Consider the following 20,359-nt stretch of genomic DNA (forward strand, 5'->3'; position numbering starts at 1 on the left):
TATTGGGTTAGGGCACATTGTCACTAAGCAGCTTCCAGCATCTACTTCCAAATAAGTTCATGTTCACAGGTCCAGAGGTGAGGTCTTGAGCATGTCTTTTTGGGAGACACAATTGCATCCATAACAGATGCAGTCTATCTCTGGGGTCCTTGAAAAAACTTTTCCATTCCAGGATGCTGGGCTCGCCTGGGAGTGCAGGGTAAGGATGTGCCGTTGGGGCTGGGCTGGGGAGGTGGGAACAGCTGGGCATCCGTGCCCCAGGTGACTGCCTCGCCTCCTTGCCATTTGCGTATGCTCTGTGCGTATGTGCGTGTGAGCTATGGAGCTCCCTCTGCTCTGTGTGACTGCATTCCTTTTAGGTAAACACCTGCTGTAAGCATTTTATTCCAGGCTGAATCCCATGTGGAAGTGGAGACACACTGGCAGAGATTTCAGGCCCTGATCTACTTCATGTCAGACCTGTTGTTGGTTGTTGTGTAGATGTGGTCGGACAGTTGAGGTGACCAGTCCCTGCAACGCATGGTTTCAAATGACTTCCATAATAAATCACATGGTTAGATCTTGAGTTAAAATTGTTATCTACTGCTCATATTTTTTCCTTTTGCTTTCACCTGCTAAAAGAAAATAGAAGGCTGTTAACTACCTTTTCCTCATTCAAGTCATGTTCTTAAAGATAAGAAAGAAAAAGAAAGAAAGTCAGAAATAAAGGAACACCACGTTACCTTTGAGAAACTCCCGGCAGGCTGATGCTTCATCCTTACTTGAAAAGAGTGGTCAGTTCTGACTTCTAGAATTGTCTCCATTGACTCAGCTAAAATGATTTCCCAGGAACCCTTGTTCTTTTACTTCCATTACTTGGCTGGATTTTTCAGAAATGAAATATTTTTTGAATCGCCATCTTCCCCTTCCTTCTCACCTTGCCTGCCACCACTAGCATTTCCTTAGCTGGGAAATTGTTTAAGCGTCTTACTGGAATTTGCTACATGTGGTTAAAATCCCCAACAAGTAAAATGTAAGCTTGGCATAAACAAACAGTTTTGTTCTAAGTCACAGTCTGAATACTGAGTCAAAATGAGATAAATTCCATTTCAAGGAGGCTCCTGTAGAAGCTGCTAATTCCTAATCATTACTAATATAATGATTTCCCTGAAATTGAATGGAAATTCAGGATCTAGGAATAGTTTTGCAAAACAGATTGAGTGTTATTTGTACTGAGAAACATATCAGTCTGGGTTCTAGTATAAGAGGAAATCTGGAGGGAGTGAGGAACACATTCCAAATTTTAATGTATATTTTTTGCTTGTTTAGGAACACTGTCTGCTGAATGTAGTGGGCAAAAGAGTTGATAATTCTTGGAGCTGGGTGATGGGTACATAGTATAACATTATTTTATTCTCCAGTGTGTTTGAATCTTTTCATAATTAAAAGAGAAAAAGAAACGGTGGCCAAGAGAAATTACTATGATTCTAGTATTGGGCTGCTCTCAGCTTGGAAGAGTCCTTGAGGAGAATGAAACAGAAACAGGAGTTACGTGTTACATGTATTTCAAACTTATTTTCCAAGGAGGCTTTTTTTTATCTTCCTTTTAGTATTTTACTGGCACCCTAAGCATGATGCAGTCAAATACTGTTTCAAAATGCTCTGGCCTGGCAGGAGTCAGAGATGGCATGAGTACAAGTCTGGTGGGAAAAAGTCTATGCTGTTTAGAGAGGGATCGGGTGCGAATAGTTTCCAAACAGAAATACGGTTTGTAGATTAAACAAATGGACTGGATACCAGTGATCCTGAGACTTTAGTCTCCTGACTGCCATGTATTTGCCAGAATATAGTGTTTCGTTTTAAGTTCTCACTAACTGTAATTGCTAAAAGCCTTGCTCTTTTGGGTAATTCCCTGTCCCACCCCTTCCAAACAGGAAGAATGAACAGCCATGCCTAGAGCAAATTGTTCTCTGTTTCAGATTTTCCAGTGGAGAAGAGGAATGTATTTTAGGCAGATTATTTTACCTCCCCTTGGCCACGCCAGGGAAAGCTTCCTACAGTGGCTAATTCCCCGTCGATGAGGATTGGCAACTCCCAGCCATCAGCAGGGCAAAGCAGAGGTCCTTCCTCTGCCAACCTATCCATAGCCCAGAAGATTCCCTTTCTGCTTGGGACAGTGACCAGCTGGCTCCAGGCAGAGACTGTCGGTCCCCTGGCAGCACAGAGGACAGGGGCCCTGAGCGGGAGCTCCTGGGGTCCCTGGAGGCTGGCGAGCTCCATTCTGCCTGTCATCCTGTCATCGCCAGGGACCACCCAAGTTCCGGCATTTCTGGTAATCTGTCTTCTCCGCATACTCTTGTAGCCTTGCTCTTCTGGGGGTCTTTCCCACTGACTCCTGATTCCTCTTTTGTGCCCATGCTGACCCTTTCCATTGGGCCCGCAAGCAGACTTGGTCCATGGGAAATGGTATCTTTTGTGTCCTCAGAGTCTCTGAAGAATGCAAACCCTCACTGGAAAATAGTGCTCTTCAAATTATCCTGGTTTTCCACATTTCATCTACTAGCTTGAGACCTCAGCCTTTTACCAGCGTCCCATGACCACTTGAAATCCTTTACTCGTTCTTCATTTGGAAAATGTCCTTGACATTCTCAGGCTCCTCTTCTCTCCCCTTTCTCCTTGCTGTGCCCTCTCTGACTTTCTGGTGATAGCTCCCTCCCACCTCTCCAAGTCAAACAAGACATGAGTGGCGTGTGTGTGTGTATGTGTGTGTGTATATAGCATTAGGTTCTGTGGTTGCAATATCTCATGTGACTTGGGTTCTAATTTTAGCTTTGTATTTACTAGTTTGGGTGACTTTGGCCTTGTAGACTTATTAAGTCTTCTATAAAATGCTGATAATTACAGTCCTATAGACTAGATTAAATCAGAAAATTCCAATAAAGTGATGAGCACATGTCTGGCATAACTCAGTAGATGTTAACTATTACTATATTTGGCATGCTCACTTTCCTTGCCAAGTCCCACTGTCATCTTGGGAGACTTAGAACCACACAACTCGTTTCCTGCCTTCCCTAACCCAGGAGACTCACATCAGCACTGCAATCCCACCCCACGCTTGTATGGTAACTTCCTGGTTTATAATTTCTTCCAGTCCATCTTCTTCCTGGTAAGTGTTTCTCCCTTTCTTAGCCATTATTTCAACCCCTTCCCTTAGAATTCTGGATGCTTTTCTTCCTCGTTTGTAATACTATCCTGGAATCTTCAACCCTGGTCAGAGAGTTTACTTTCACTGCAATTAACATGGGTTGTGGCGTGGATGTAATTCATCCTGTATGAATGTCATGTTTATTATGTGCTGATATTTTCATAATTCTTCCATTGTCAGGGTCTATAGGGGACTAAACCACTTCCTATTGCCCAACACAAACCCGACTGCATCTGCAGAGTGCGGTCAGCTCTCACTCATCCCGAGATTTGGCATTAAGTCAACAACGAAGGGTGGGTTGTCTGGACACTAAGGGGCTGGGAGGTAAGATGGCACTTTTAACATGACGATGACTCACTGTCTGTGAGATAAGGAATCCAGGAAGGGGAGCCCTGACGTTGACTTGGGAAGCTGTATCTATTATCTGAATTGAGTGTATGAGCTACAATGAGGGTTGGGGCAGGACCTGGGATGGTGGGACCAACCCAGCCGTGTTTCTGTGCTTCCATCATTTTCTTTGACTGCTCTTTAACTGTTCTTGGGCATTTTTGGACAATCCAATCTGTCTGAACTCTGCAGAGGCAAAGGAGGGACTTAGTCCTAGCCCAGGCAGGATCTTTAAGACAGCACTCCTCTTTGAGGGGCAGATGGAGGTGGCAGAGGCCTGGCTAAGGCATTCCAAGCAATGATGACACAATGCTTGAGTCAGCTGACAGGTGACTTTCCTGTCACAGGCACTGTTGGAGTCAGGAAATTTGGGGAGAAGGTTCAGCTGGGTTTGTTCTTGATCCTTCCCAGAGTGACCCCCTTTCTCAGGGTGGAATGGGGAGGAAGGGATAAACCTTTGTGGGTACTGGTGAATTAAAACATGACAATGGACTTGTACCATTTTGTTTGAGGTGTTTGTTTTTTTTTTTTTTTGACTCCTTAGTGCATCAGGGATATTTCTATCCAAATTACAGATAAGGTGACCAAGGACAATTCTTGATTGGCCATCATTTTTGAAGATTTATTCACTCTTCTTTTAAAGGTGAAAAAATAAGAATAAAATATAATTGTGTGATGTCTAAGGCAGGCTAGACAAGGAGTTGGGGACCTGTCTCTGAGATCTAAGACAAGATGCTTCACTTGGCTCTAGAGTTCCTGAGGTTTCCTTATTTTTTTCCTTTATGATTTTATGAAGAATAAGGGAGCTTTCTGTCAGATAATTTGAATAAAGCAAGGAAGCAAAGTGCTTTAAAAATGCCAACTATCCTGTGAAGATTCCTTTTGGGGGGCGGTATTTGAGACCTACTAAATGTCCATGTCTCCAGAGCACATTAAAAACTGTGCATGTAAAGGAAAAACAGTTTTATACAAAACATTGTAATTTGGGTGAAGGTGGACTGGAAAAAATACTGGAAAGTGAAAAAAAATTCTTTAAAACCTTGTGCTTGGTGAGTTGGATCTCTTGTCATTGCCATTTCCAGAACTCAACTCTTCTCTTTCTGGATTTAATCTTAAATAACTACGAGAATTGACTGACTAAGAAAAAAACAGTTCTTACTTTGCCCGGTGGACCCAGGCACTGGCAACCTCTCTGTGTGAATAAAGCCTCTTAGTGGGTCAGGAGTGTAGTGAATTGGAATGCAAGCCTCTTAATGGTGTCCCTGCTGTAAGAGCCTCGATAATTTGTGTGCATCTTACCTTGACCATGCCTTTGCTGAAGTTTCCATCACAATGCCCTCTCATAGACCTTGGCCCTCCGCTGTTTCCCAAATAGTCCAAGACATTTATTTTTAGCATAATGAAGAAATCAAATGCTTTTACAAAAAGGGGTTGAATCATATCTTTCTAGTCTATTCCACTCTACGTCGTTTCTTTCCCTCCTGTGCCTTTGCTACAGCCACTGAGAGGGCACGAACTTGGCTTTTGGTAGCAAAAGGCCAGTTCTCCTGTGAGATTATACCCTTACTCATATACATCAGATGCATTTAAAAATTAAACCTCTCCCACTTCTAAATCTTATTTTAAAGCTTCAGTGAGTCATCTAAATTGTACTGGCTGTGAATATCCTCAGGTGGGGTGGCAGGGGGACAGGGGTCAGCAGAACAAGAACAACTGTGACATTTATAAGACCCTCCCTCATGCTATCGCCGGCCCAACCGTCTTGGTTCACATTCTTGTGTGAGTTTGGATTTCCTGAGCACGTAAACATTAATCTTAGTTTTGGGCTAATTTGGGATGCTGCAAGTCAGCTACTTTTTAGCTTCCGCTGCCAGAAAACGGAATTTTTTTTTTCCCTTAAGCAAAGTGACTTGTGCAACTTTTGTCTAAACAAAGCTGAAAAAAATGGACTTTCATTTTGTGAAAAACAATTCATTAAAAAAAACCCACAACAATATTAATAAAATGACCTGCGTTTATGCAAGTTAAGGATTTGGAGCCAATGCCCGTGTGTTTTGACTGCAGTGCCCTCTTGTGGACATTGTGTGCAATGCTTGGCTCTCACTATTAAGCAATTTTCACAGAAATTAAGAATGCATTTCAATAAGCTCATTGTTTTCCAAGGTTGGTCCATATTTTGTTTCTTGCTTTTTTTTCCCCCCAACTAAGGAATAAATAACTTCAATAAATAACCAAATTGTGTATATGTACAATCTTCTTAAGTGTTCACACAAAATTTTCTCCTTCTCATCTCAGGAACAAAAGGGGGGGGGGGCAGGGCGGAGAGAACGAAGATATAATAAAATGTACCCATTAGGAAATTGCCAGAAGGGGTTTTGCACTGTGGTTAGTAACATAATATATGTGTCTAGAAAACTTAACTGCCGAAAAGGCGACTACAGTGAAGCTTTAAAACGGAGACTATGATTAAAATTTTAAAAAGAGAACAGGGATATGAATTCGTTCAATGAATATTTATTTGACATCTATTTTGTCCTGGAGGGCTTGTGACCATGGATGGGGAGGAAACAGTGGGTCCCCAGATAAAGCCCACTTTTTAAAAATTGCTTTGCAAAAAGTGTGTCCTGCCTGTGAGCTTATCTCCAGGTTATTCAGTCAAGGTCAGGTTCTCCAGCTGCTGGGCAAATCCTCTCTCACGTTGGTCCATAGCTGGGGTGAAGGCCAAGGTCCTGGCCTCCTTCCCTTGCTCTGCAGCTTTCAGGAGATTGCAGGACAACAAAGTCAGATTCCAGTAAGGATTGTCTTGTACAGTGCATAAACCGGAAGTGTTTCTCAGGGCTTCTTTAAGTAATTGTAAAACTACTGCAGAGATTCCCAGACTTTGAGACTCTACACACCAACTGAAAAGTAAATTTAAATGATTAAAATTTAATTAAAAATTACATTTTTAATGGAGGGAGTGAAAAAAGATTAAAATTTTTTTCTAATTAATGCCATTAAAAAGTAATTAAAGAGGGAAAACTATATATATATGTACACATATGTAATTGTCCTTATTTTTCTCTCATTTCACCATGGAGCAGGGAAAAGTTTGTCCTGAATTGGCACCCATCACTGTGAACTGGCATTTGGGGACTGGCATGAGAATTTTGTCTCTAACTTTTCCTGTTCCCTGGTGTGATTTGGAGAGCACTTCCACTAGTTACTTCTTTGAAATTGGGACTCAAAACTACATTGTTGTATAACATCAGATGAACTACCGTAGTGGAAGCAGAGAGGATTCAGTGATCACGTATTGAAGGTTAGGACTCAGGAATCTCTGAGAAGGAAGATTTATTATGACCGGTCAGGCCCGACTGACTCCTCAAAAAGCTGAACCCTGAGTAGGGGTTTTAGGCTATTTTTATACAAGAGACACACGTGATGGGGCCGGGAGAGGTTGAAGGTCAAAAAGACTTTCTTCGTTAGTTTTTTTAGGGTTTAGCCATTTGTTTGAATACCAGCTAAGCTTGAATGAACATGTCACCCACATTCTGTCTGGATGTAACTTTGAATACACATTCAGTCTACATCCTTTCCCTGAATATTTAAAGCCTATGTGATCTATGTCACTTAATTGGCTTTCTAGAAACCAGGCACACTTGGATACAGAATTAGACAAGTTTGAATTCATGCACAGGCCTTATTACTATAAGAGATCTTATCCCTCTTGAGTTACAGAACTTGTCCCCTGCTGGCCTCGGCTCATAGATCAGACCTTATACAATCTTGGGTACAGCACCACCTTGGGGGCTGGTCGATCCCTCCCAGTTTGGTGCAGAACCTTGAGTGAGTTATTCCAGACAGATGGGAATGCACCTTCACAGCCAGGGCCTCCAAAGAAGAGATTCCAGTCCCACCTTGGTGATGCATTCCAACCTTGTGGAATGCTCTCTCTAAAAAGGAAATGGACAGAGCCTCAGAATCAGCAATTTTGAGCTGGAAGGGGCCTAAGATCTCAGTATTAGTGGCCTAGGTGTGCTGAACAAAATACCAGAAACTGGGTGGCTTAACGGAACAAAAATTTACTGTCTCATTGTTCTGGAGACCAAAAGTTCCAAATCAAGTCAGCAGCGCAATGCTGATCAGAAACTTCCAGGGGGAGCCTTCCCCGTCTCTTCCACCTTGGCATGCAGGCCAGGGCCAGCTGGGGTGCTCCTGGCCTTGGACCTTCCCTGTTCCTTCCTCTGCCTCTGCTGTCTTCACCTGGCCTTCTGCTTTGTGTCTGTCTGGCCTCTTGTCCCCATCTTGTAAGGACATCAGTCGTATTTGATTAAGGACTCACCCTACTCATTTTAACAGAACGAATTAATTCCATCTGTGATTACCCAAATAAAGTTGTCTTTACAGATACTGGGATTAGGACACTGTGGAGGTTTGAAGCTGTATGTGCTCCAGGAAAAAAGTTCTTAAATTTTATTCATTGTTGTGGGTGTGAAAGCATTGCGAGTAGGCCCTTTTGGTGAGGGGACTGCAGCTGAGGTGTGACCCACCTCAATCAGGATGGGTCTTGATCCTCTTACCGGAGTCCTTTAAAAGTGGGATGAATACAGAGAGAGGCAAAAAGCCACAGAATCAAGAAGGTGAAAGCAACGAAACCTGGAAAAGAAGAAAAAGACCAGCAGCCGCTGCCATGTGACAGAGGAGCCGAGGACTGCAGGGAGCAGGGCATTGGGAAGACAGCATCACCTTGACAATGCCTTGATCTGGACATTTTCCTGGCTTCAAAACTGTGACTGAATAAATTCCTGTTGTTCAGCTCGACCCATGGTATTTGCTTAAGCAGCCTAGGAATCTAAAACAGACTTCAGCATATTTTTTGTGGGAACACAATTCAAACCATGACAATCACTTAGTTGAATTCCACCATGTTACAAAACCTCTAAATTAGCCTCTAAGAGGTAAAGGTCAAGCAGGACTTCACCAGAATTGTCTTTGAGAAGGCCATCATGACCTTGAGCAAGGCCACCTACCGTGGTGGGGTAGAGTGGAGTGGGGTATCCTGGTGCAATAATCTCACACTGAACCCCAATCTCTTGAGGAGCAATTTATTCTTACTTAGATGAGATGAAGAACCAGAGATCCTTCTCCCAAGCTGTCCCCTGCTGGTCTTGGACCCCATTATTTTCTTTTCTCTGTTTTCTCATCTTCATGCTCAAATTTTTTATCCATTATCGAAAAGACTTATTACATAAATATTTAATTGATCTTTTTCAAATTTACTTTGTGTTGTCCCAGATAGGCCATGGTATTCTGATGCCCAATAAACATGGAATATTTATATAATTTATGCATTCTCTCATTCTATGTTCTTTAAGGATCTGTGCATCCCATAATCTTACTTGACTAGGTGTTTGTTGTGCACCATTCAGCTTGCTTTGTTTTATCTTCTTAACCTTTGAATTAGTTACACACGCCAACTATTTCATTTGTTTTTTTGTTGTTGTTGTTTGTTTTTAGGTACCGGGGTGAGGGATTGAACCCGGGATCTTGTATGTGGGAAGCTGGTGCTCAATCACTGACCCACATCAGCTTCCCTGAGTTGGCTTTTTCATTTGTTTGCTTGTTGTTTGTTTTGTTTTTAGGAGGCACTGGGGACCAAACCCAGGACTTCCCATGTGGGAAGCAGGGGCTCAACCACTTGAGCCACATCTGCTCCCCAGTTGGTTGGTTTTAGATAACGGTATTCTCAAAAAAAAAAAAAAAAGTCCACATCCTAGTTCCCAGAATCTGTGAATGGTACTTTAATTGGAAAGGTGTCCTTGTTTAAAAAGTAGTTAAGGATCTTGAGATGCGATCATCCTGGATTTGGGTGGGCCCTAAATCCAATTACAAGTATCCTTATAAGAGACCCACAGAGGTGATATGAAGATGGGGGCAGACATTGGACTGATGCAGCCACTAGCCAAGTAGCACCAAGGATTGCGGGACAGCCACCAGAAGCTAGAAGAAGCAAGGAATGCATGTTCCCCTAGACTTCCATAGAGAAGGTGCCCCGTCAACACCCGGACTCCAGACTTCTGGCCTCTAGAGCCGTGAGAGAAGACATTTCTGTTGTTTTAAGCCACACACTCTGGGGCAATTTTTTACAGCAGCTCTAGGAAACTCATACAATCTCTAACATCCCAAGACTATGTTCAATATAACACCCCAAAGGAGCTACCTGGTATCCTTCCCATATTTAGTTATTTGCCAGCAGCCAACATTTCACTCTGGTTTTGAGACCATTGGTGTCAGTCATTTTGCGTAGTCTATTCATTTCTTTTTATCTGCCAATTTATGGACTGTGGCCTAGAACTGGAGCCTTCATTGCCCTTACCAGCCAACATAAAAAAAGTCAGTTATTTCTGATTTACAAACTTTGGAGTATGTAGCAGTTTGATATTATTGATGAATTCCAAAAAGAAATATTGGATTATGTTTGTAAACTGATCTTTTCCTCTGGGTGTATTAGATTATATTGGATTCATAGGTTTACTTGATTAATTATGTAAATTTCTTGTGCCAGTAGGACACCAAAGGGTGGGGACTAACAGATAAAAGCCATGGCAAAAGACAGAGTTGGAGGGTTTTTGGTGTTGGAGTTTTGATGTTGGAGTTTGATGCTGAAGCCTTAGGCTGGAGTCCTGGAAAGTAAGCTTACAGAGGAAAGAGAAGCCAGCCCCAGGAAGAGAGGAACCCTGAGCCCAGGAAAAAGAAGCCTGAGGAAGGGAGGAACCCAGGAAGCCTGAACTCTCACAGATGTCGGTAGTCATCTTGCTTCAACATGTGGAAATAGACTTTGGTGAGGGAAGTAACTTATGCCTTATGGCCTGGTATCTATAAGCTCCTACCCCAAATAAATACCCTTTATAAAAACCAACCAATTTCTGATATTTTGCATCAGCACCGCTTTGGCTGAGTAATACAAAGCATAAGCCTGGAAAACTGTTCGAATGGAATGGTTTGAAATGCTAAAAGGAAATATGGGTCATGTGGAGGTGTTTTTGAGCAAACACCCTAATTATACTCTTAGAGCAGTTGGTGTGTGGTTCAGAGCTAGACTCCCTGGGGTGGGATCCAGATTAGCCATTTGACCATGGCCAGGTTATTTACCTTCTCTGCGCCTCAATTCCTCATCTGTGAAATGGGTATCACAATTGCAGGGTTGTGGTTAGTATTAAGTGAGTTAATATGAGAAAAAGTCCTAGAACAACAACTGGGACTGATGAATGCCAAGTATTTGTTAATGCGTTTCAGCCTTAGACATCCAGTTGGTGTGAAAGCACCTTCAACATGGGAAAAGACTGAGTTTTCCTAATCTTAAAGTATTCCTTTAGGCCAAGAGCATCAAGAATGAGCTCCTAGGTATACAGCCCTGTGACCCTGAGAAAAAGGAATTTAAGCAGAATGATATGTACTTATCTGGGGGTGAACAGACAACTATCCACTCATTAAGCTAGTATTTAATTATATGCTTTATACTGTTGACAGCTGTTTTTAGCAGGCAGCATACTGACAAATGTCCTCTCATCACAGCAGTCACCCTATCTCATTCCCTGACCCTTTGCTGTAGTTCTCAAACTTATTCCATTTCAATCCAAAGACTCACTGATAAATCTCATTTAGTTCCTTTTCCCTTCATGCCTGCGCTATTGTAAATATTCATGGAACCTGTGCCCCATGGGGCCAGCAGAGTCTTTCCTTCCTGCAGAACTTGGAGCACAGCGTTCTCCAGCCCCCAACCTAATGAAATGCAGTGGTCTCCACCATTTTGATCCTGTGCATGGTAGTGAAAAAAAACAAAAACAAAAACTGACATATAATTGCATAGAAATAATATGCAAATACTACTATATTAATAATATTACGTACATGGTAAAATACTAAACAATAGAAATTTTTAAAAACAGGTTTAAGTTGAAATGGAAAGTAGTTTTAAACTTCTTGTTCATCAGGGTGTCCAATTCTGTCATTAGCTTCCATCTAAAGGCATTTTCAACATGTAGGGTAAATTTCTTCCTTAATAGTAGTGGGGGCAAATATAATTAATCTTCTTGGTAATTAAAAACTTTTTGTCCAGCTTATTGTCGGAGGGCTTCCATTACCATTGCATTCATCTCATGCTCAGGTGTAGATAAGCCCGTTCTGCTATTTGCTTGCTTCTCTGTGCATGAATTACCAGTACTATCTTCAACTTTTGCTTTCTTCCCAGGAATCTTTTAAAGCCACATGTCCATTTTTTGGAGAGTGGGGGTGGGACATGAGGCATGTGCTCAGCAAAACATTGTGATAAGTGAGAAGTTGAGAAATAGGGAGAAGCTACCTCTGTTGCCCACATCACTAAAGATCAACTCACCCACTCATTGACCATCAGACATACAGACTGAGTGGGGACATCAGTGTCAATCTCTATATTTAATGTTGGCAAAACAGACCATCCTGTATTCTCTGGTTGCCTCCTATCTTGCTAAACTTTGAGGTGGATGTGTTCCTCTCTGGGGTCCACGCTACAGAAAAAGCTCAAATGTTTTAGCCTCGCTTCCTAGAACCTTCAGAACATAGACTGACCTTTCCTAGTGATTGGATGGTTCTTACAGAACCCAGACTGGGACGCATTTAGATTTTACTCTAAATAGATTGCCCACTGTCTCCACCAGCATGCCTTATGTCTTGTCTCTAAAGTGTTCCTTGGACTGCCTCTTCCACATCCAGGTAGACAATTTGGCTTTTCCAAGACAATCCAGCCCAAATCTCCCCTCTCTATCAAGTCCCCCCTTCTAACCTCAAGGTTGCAGTGAGCTCTTCTCTCCCTGGAAATATTATTCTTTCCGCGATTAGCTGCATGGATCGGTGAGTTACCTTCTATTATTATCTTGAATGGTTATTTAAACTGTTGTTATTTTTATTACTTTATTTTCACATGCTTGTGTCTTGTCTCTCCAACTGGACTGGAAATTCCCTGATGATGAGTCACTGTTTTATCATTCTTCCTTTTTTTAATTAACTTAAAAATATTAAGGTAGTATGTGTGCATAATTTAAAAAGTCATCAGTACAAAAAGCTTGTAATGAGAAACACCATTCCCCCACTCACACCTTTCCACCTTGCTTTTCACCTTCCTCAGTGAATTCACTTCCATCTCCTCAAGCTCTTGAAGGGTCAGTTATAGGCATTATCTATTGAATTTCCATTATGATATATGGGGATAACTCTCCTAGCACTCCCTCCCATCTTCCCCTCACCCCTTTCCATCCCTGCCTTTAATTATTTTGTTTTATTTTATTTTTTTAAGAGGTACTGGTGATTGAACCCAGGACCTCGTAAAAGGAAGCAGGTGCTCAACCCCTGAGCTACACCTGCTCCCCCCCCAGCATTTTCTTATAAATCACAACTCGTTGTTCAACACTTAGTACTTACATTATTTTGACTATGAAAATATGGTTTACCTCTGAGTCAAGTATGTATGATATATAAGCTCATATATATATATATATATATTTTTTACAATCTTTTGTTTCTCCTGAAGTTGCCACATTTCCTCATTTGTTTTCTCATTTGTTTAGTTGTCCCTGACAGTATCATTAGTTTCCAAAAGCTCTCACAGAACAACCAAGTTACCAAGCATTTTATATAATCAGAAAATCAGTATCATTTTCAAGACTCTCAAGTGCATCATGCAAACTTCTGGTTTGGTTCTTGCGTAAACTTCTTCCCCCTGACCCGATGTGGACTTGTTATCCATCAGAGCTGGCTGCAAGTTATCGTACTGCTACATCCCTTTGGTACCCTGCTGTATTGACCACCCTGCTTGGTCTCTCCTTTTTGGTTTGACCCTTATTGTTATGGAGTCCTTGAAAGTCTGGAAAGGTCTATTCTACCCTTGTTTTTGATGGATAGATTGGGTATAAAATTCTAAATTGAGATCAGTTTTCCCTTAGAATTTTAAAAATCTTGTCTTCTTGCTTCTAGTGTTGCCTGCTATTCTGAATCCTGATTCCATTTGCTTGTTTCCTCTCTGAAAGGCTCTAATTTATTTTTATTATTTATATTCATTTTCTTTTATTTGTATTTTTAAAATTTTATATTAAAAATAAAAATTACTTTATATATTTATTTAAAATTTATTTTATTTTTTCCGAAAATGTCTTCAGTTCCCTGCATTGGCTCTATTACTTCTAGAGTTCTTCCGACCTCTGTTCCAAGTTCATGTTGCAAGTTTTCTTAAACACCTGATGATCCTTAGTTGCTATTTGCAAGCTACATGTATGTGGGCAGAGCTAGAGGAGAAGAGGCTTCATTGTAGGGCAACTAGGAGCCAATTGGCCTTTTCATTAGAAAAACCCCAATGATCTCAAGAGGTCTTTCTCTTTTTTTCACTTCTCCAGAGAAGTCCTCATTCTAGTAAGGGCACTTGCCTGGCTGCTGGACTTGGGGAGCAAGCTGTGGGAAAAGGGCAGGGTATCCCCATCCTTGTGTGAACTTCTGGACCCAGGCTCGCCCTCCCTCCTCCGGGCTCAGTAACAAGACTGGGGCCTCTGGAATTCAGTTTCTCGACTGCGTGTTTCCATTGAAGGGGTCAAAGAGTATTGTGAATTGTCTGGTTGGGTGTAGTTTATGTTGCTTGATCTGGGTTGAATCAGTTGGAACTGCAGGTCAGAATCTACATAACTCCAGAAGTTTGCTGCTAAACATCCCAACATTTGAAACTGTAATGAGAACACTGCATTTTCACTGATTTGAAAGTAAATCAGTATTTTGGGGGATATTAGATTGCACTCTTGGAGAGGAATCCAGGGGGTTTCAAAATAATTCTAGTTGGACAGCAGATAGGGCTTGCTGTGCTACTCTAAATAGAGGGAAGGGTTCATGCACTGGCTTCCTGGGGCTAATGGAAACTGGGAACCACAACCAGGGTGGGGGAGGAAAACGGGAATTTATCACCCAGAGTTCCGGAGGATGGAAATCTGAAATCAAGGTGTGGGCAGACCGTGCTCCCTCTGAAACCTGTGGGAAGACTCCTTCCTTGCCCCTTCCTGCTCTCCGGTGGTTTGCCAGCAATCCTTAGTGCTCCTTGGCTCGCAGCTGCAGCATTTCATCCTCTGCCTCTGTCATCACATGGCATCTCCTCTCGTGTCTATCTCTTTTCTTATAAGGACCACAGCCATATGTCTGCCTTGTTCCCGTATGACTTCACCTTGATTTAACTAATTCCACTTGCAATTCCCTTACATAATAAATATAACAAAGTAATACTTACATTTTAGTCAATTTTAGCCTTAGGTTAGGATGTCAACCTATCTTTTGGGGAACACCATTCAACCCATAGCAGTACATTTTCCATTCCTGGATCTCAATGACTCAATATTAAAAGTGGAAAGAATACAATTTTTCAATGGAATCTAATTTCAGACAATTAGGATATCTTAGCTTAAGTTATTTCTTTTTATTGTTTGTATCTAGCAGTCAAAGAAATGCGTATCTTCTGAATGTAAAGCCCGTGAAGATAGTGGAGTACCTCCAGTGATGTTACACTAATTGTCCAATAAATATTCTTGAGCATATATATCCCTCTCGTGACACTCACATATTGACACTTTTCATTGCTTGCCATGTAGAGGATGTCTTAGCCTCTTTATTGAACCCTAACCCTCATTATAAACTCTGAATGATGCCAACACCTTGTAATGGAAATTAGATAAAGCTCAAATATGTTTTTACCTTGACTATGGGAGGAGGAATGAATGAATGATAATTACATTAATAACGTAACATTTGTCTGTTGTTTAATATATGCCCCACACAGGTCCTAATACCTGCATTCTTTCCCTTATTCTTACAAACACCATGAGATATTGCGTCAGTCATCTTACACTAAGTTATGTTGCAGTAACAAATAGCCCCCAGATCTCACAGGCACATGTTTATTTCTCACCCACATGACATGTCCATTGTGAGGCTGTGTCACTGGGGACCCAGAAGGTAGAGCAGCATCTGTGTGGGATATTGGTAATTTCAAGGTAAAGGGAAAAGAGAGATGGAGGGCTGTGAGCTGGTTCTTAAAGCTTCTCTCCCTCATTTCAATGGTCAAAGCAAGTCAAATGGTCCTTCCCAACCTCAGTGGGCCAGGGGTTTTATTTTATTGTGTGGATGGGCATCTCAAAACATATGGTCACACCAGATATCAATGGTTGGGGAAGACAATCCTTCACCTGGGAGGGGAAGCAAATATTTTAAATAATCATACAATCTGCCATAGGTAGATATTATCTCGATTTACTGATGAAAATGAAGCAAGCAGGGGAGTGGGTGTAGCTCAGTGGTTGAGTGCCCATTTCCCATTTACGAGGTCCCAGGGTTCAATCCCTGGTACCTCCAAAAAAAAAAAAAAAAGAAAAGTCAGTTAAAGGTGCCATCCAATTCTCAAACTCTAATTATACCTAGTTAAAGTGTGAGCAAAACAAAGCAAAAGAAAAATAGATTGGCAAGACTTAACGATGCAGACATGTTAGATTCAAACGCTGTATGTCACTTCTTTAAAAGAAAGAATTAATTTTTCTTGTATATTATTATTTGGGGATGTGAGTGGGGAAAGAAAAAATAAAATGTTAAGATATTATCTGTGAGGACAAGTGCCAAAAGATCTTTTTAAAAGAAAGAACAATCTCATGTCATTTTCACAAATCAAATTCTAAAATCTAGGTTTCAGAGATGTCAGGTGGTCTCAGCGAGAGTCCTGATTCACTTTGGTGATTCTCTGGTTCTTTACAGCATCATGCGGCTTTGAAACTTGCCAAACAGAAATAGCTGAGAGGCAGCAGGTATTGTTATTTTAAGGGGAAATAATTTCACAGTACTGGAACCACCTCTTAAACTCTCGGGTACCCAGCCAATCTTTACATTTTATTTCCTGTCTCATTTATTCACAAAGTTGCATAAATGGCTTTGTCTGTCCCAAGACAGGTAAGTACTTGTATACTCAAGGCTAAAATTGGTTTTCTGGTGTTTTAGAGTGTTCAAAAACGTGTCACTTCTTTGGGCTTAGAATGGAAATTAGCCAACCAGGTAACATTGCCTTTTCCTGAAGGAGCCTGCCACCTTGTGGTTATTTGGAAAATCAGAGTACCAAAACTAACAAACGCTCTGCATACCTTTCTTTCAATAAACACTTATTGAGCACCTACTGAGTGCCAGACCTTGTTCTAGGCACCGAGCAGTGAATGCAATGGGCAAGAATGTCTGCCCTCATGGAGTTCACATATCATAGCATAAGGACGTGTGCGCTTAAATTAATCTTCGCAGATGTGACTCCTCTTCATCAAGCTGTTACTCTAAGATTCCACCTGTACATGTGCCCATCCTTGCGACCGCTCTTCCTGTACCTATAAAGTCCAGCCCTTCCACTTGTGCTCTGCATCCAGACAACTCTTGCCTTCTTAAGGACTTTGCATCCATAGTTGTCGCACTTTTTCCTCCACCATCAAATACTTACCTCTCCCTTGCACATCCTCATTGACATTTATGTATTCTGATGGCTTCTATTAAAAAAAATCCCTCCTTAATGCCCAGTTCTCTCTAGCATTAGAGAACACAGCAAAAGTTCTCAAAAGTTTTTTGTGTCTTCACTGTTTCCACCTCCACCTCATTCACTCTAATTGGGTGTCTGCTAGGGTGGCCCCTGTCAAGGCCGCATCCTCGGGCCAGACCCAAAGGGTCCCTCTCTGTCCTCAGCTCACTCTGCCTCTCAGCACTGAACACCATCCATTGTGTTTCTTCTCTTTTTCTAGCTGTGCCCTCTGACCAGAACATGCTTCTCCCCATCTTTGAGGTCCCAGCTCAAGGTAACACTCTCCTAAGGGAATTCCCTGATCATTCAACATAAAGGGGCTCCCCACTCCCAACCCATCATTCCTCAGAGAGGAATTACTATGGGAATCTACCTTACTGACTTCTTTTTCTCTCTTATTATGGTCTGAATTGTGTTCTCTGAGTCCTAACCCCTAGTTCTTGATTATGACCTTATTTGGAAATAGTCATTTTGGGTAGCATTAGTTAAGGTAAAATGAGGTCATACTAGAGTAGGGTGACTGGTGTCCTTATCAGGAAGGGAGAAGAGACACAGATAGACCCAGAGGGGAGGCAGCCATGTGATGATGTAGGCAGAGATTGAAGTGCTGTGGTTGCAAGTCAAGGGCGCCGCCAAGGATGGCTGGCCAACCACCAGAAGCTAGGAAGAAACTGACAGGTGTCAGAGGGAGTCTGGTTTTGCTGACACCTTGACTCTGGACCTCAGGTCTGTAAACATGAAAGAATAACTTTTGGTAGCTTTAAGCCCCCAGGTTGTGGTACTTTGATACAGCAGCCCTAAGAACCCAAGTCAGCCCTCATCTCCTCAAGAACCTCATCAGCCTTATTGATTACTGAGCTCCTGACCCTCAGGAACCATTTCTGGATTTAATGGGCAATCAATAAATATGTTTAGTTTGCATATGAATTCATATCACAGTAAAGGCAGACTTCCCACCCCCCAACCCCTCAGGGGAATCTGGTATTTCTGGAAAAAAGGAGAAGTAGAATGGACAGGAGAATCATGTTTAGCCCTTGGGGATCTTTCAACCTTATGGCTCTTTAATTTCCCAGTTTGTAAAATGAAGGAATTGGATTATGTTGGAGAGTACAATTATCCAGCTTGGGTGGAGTGAGATCTGATTGTCAGTGCCTGTCTGTGGTATAGTATCACTGAGGATTTTTTTGGCCATGGTCAGAATGCTGCCATGTTGGATTATCTGTGCCCATGTTGGATGCTGGGGGCAGGGTGGTTATGTGTTTTTAGACAACATGATTTCTTCTTGCATTGAGCATTCAAGAGTAATGGAAAAAGACAGAATCTTAAAATATTATTGTTTCAATTGAATTTTAGATTTGAACAAGACTTAAATCTTGGAAGAGTTCTCAAGCTTTAGTGATGGAATAAAAATTAAACCCAAACTCAAAATGATAAACTGCCGACTCTGGGAATTAATGTAAGATATGGAAAAGTAGATCTACATCTATTTCTTTAGGACTCACCGAATATCCGATATCATGAAGGAAAAGTATTTTATTGCATAACACTTTAAAATGTTCCTTTCAGAAAAAATGATCTGCACTAAATCTCATCTTTATTTTGCTTTATATTTTATTTTTCTTTAGGATGTAATATTTTCCTTCTCTTTTAGTTGGCTGATTTTACTTGTTTTCTTTCCCTGCTTTTGCTTCTTCACAAGGAGATAATCTCTGCATAGAGTAAAAAATATCTCCAGCTATACTTGAAATACTAGGATAATAAGTGCAAAATTAATGAGATCAAAATAAGCTCATTTTATTATTTTAAAGGAAATGTAAGTCCCTTCTAATGGAAATTGAGATTAAATGCAAATTTTTCACCACTTTATGCATCAGCCATGAATGTTCTGAGTAGATGAAAATACAGCTGCATTTAAGACTTAAAGGAAAGTATAAAGTTCATCTTAGGAGGAAGAAAATATACTACTGATTTGAGAATTTAGAAATATTCACATGAAATCCTATATATGACATGTATAAAAACACTAGAGAGCTCTTTTCCCCCATTTGTTACCCCAGAATAATTTCTTAAGACAATTGAGGCGATGCATTTAAAAAGAATTTGAGTTATTTAATGGATGCTTCAAACTCACTTTATTATAGTTTAAGGGTGATTTTAGCAAGAGGAAATTATTAATGGTCTGGCTCAGGGGTCAGCAAATAACAGACCATGGGCGAAAACCAACCCACTGCATAGTTTTATTTTTTGTTTTTTTAATTGCGGTAATATATATACAACATAATTTCACTTTCAAGTATACAATTCAGTGGTATTAATTACATTCACAATGTTGTGCTGCCACCATCACAACTCGTTACCAAAACTTTTCCATCACTTCAAACAGAAACTTTGTAACAACTGAGCATTAATTCCCCTTTCTTCCCCACTACCCCCACCTAGTTGGTGACCTATAATTTACTTTCAGCCTTGATGAATTTGCATATTCTAATTTTTTCATATAAGCAAAATCATACCATACGTGTCCTTTTATGTCTAGTTTATTTCATTCCACATGGTGTCTTCAAGGTTCATCCATGTTGTCACATGCATCAGGACTTCATTTTTTAATGGCTTAATAATATTCCATTATATGTATATACCATATTTTATTTATTCATTCATTTACCATGGCTTCCACCTTTAGGCTATTGTGAATTATGTTGCTATTAACGTTGGTGTACAAATATTGGTCAGGGTCCTTGTTTTCAATTCCTTTGGTATATTCCTAGAAGTTGGATCGCTGGGTCCTATACTTAACTTTCTGAGGAACTGCGAAACTGTTTTCCACAGGAGCTGCACCATTTTACACTCCTACCAACAATGCATGAGGGTTCCTATATCTCTACATCTTTACTAGCACTTGTTATTTTTCTATTTTTTAATAATAGCCATCCTAGTGGATGTGAGATGGTACCCCACTGTGGTTTTGGTGTACATTTCTTTAAAGGCTAATGATGTTGAGCATATTTTCATGTGCTTATTGGCTATTCGTATATCTTCTTTGGAGAAATCTCTATTCAAATCCTTTGCCTATATTTTAATTGGGTTGGTTGTCTTTTTGCTGACTATCACACGTTTTTGTAAATAATTTTATTGGCACACATTCACGTCCATTTCCTTACACACTGCCTCTGGCTGCTTTCCTGCCACCAAGAAGGGTTACA

General features: G+C 41.0%; 1 protein-coding gene across 1 annotated transcript in view; it reads left to right on the forward strand.

Annotated features, from left to right (window-relative positions):
* Positions 1-2,039: 2,039 nt before the first annotated feature.
* BASP1 (brain abundant membrane attached signal protein 1) overlaps positions 2,040-20,359 on the forward strand; it is an 80,127-nt gene continuing 61,807 nt past the window's right edge. The window contains exon 1 of the mRNA XM_058307235.2: positions 2,040-2,311. Within this exon, the coding sequence (XP_058163218.1) occupies positions 2,057-2,311 (255 nt within the window). The 5' untranslated portion in view covers positions 2,040-2,056. The remainder of the gene's footprint in view (positions 2,312-20,359) is intronic.

The sequence above is a fragment of the Dasypus novemcinctus genome, chromosome 2, assembly GCF_030445035.2.
Source record: "Dasypus novemcinctus isolate mDasNov1 chromosome 2, mDasNov1.1.hap2, whole genome shotgun sequence".
NCBI lineage: Eukaryota > Metazoa > Chordata > Mammalia > Cingulata > Dasypodidae > Dasypus > Dasypus novemcinctus.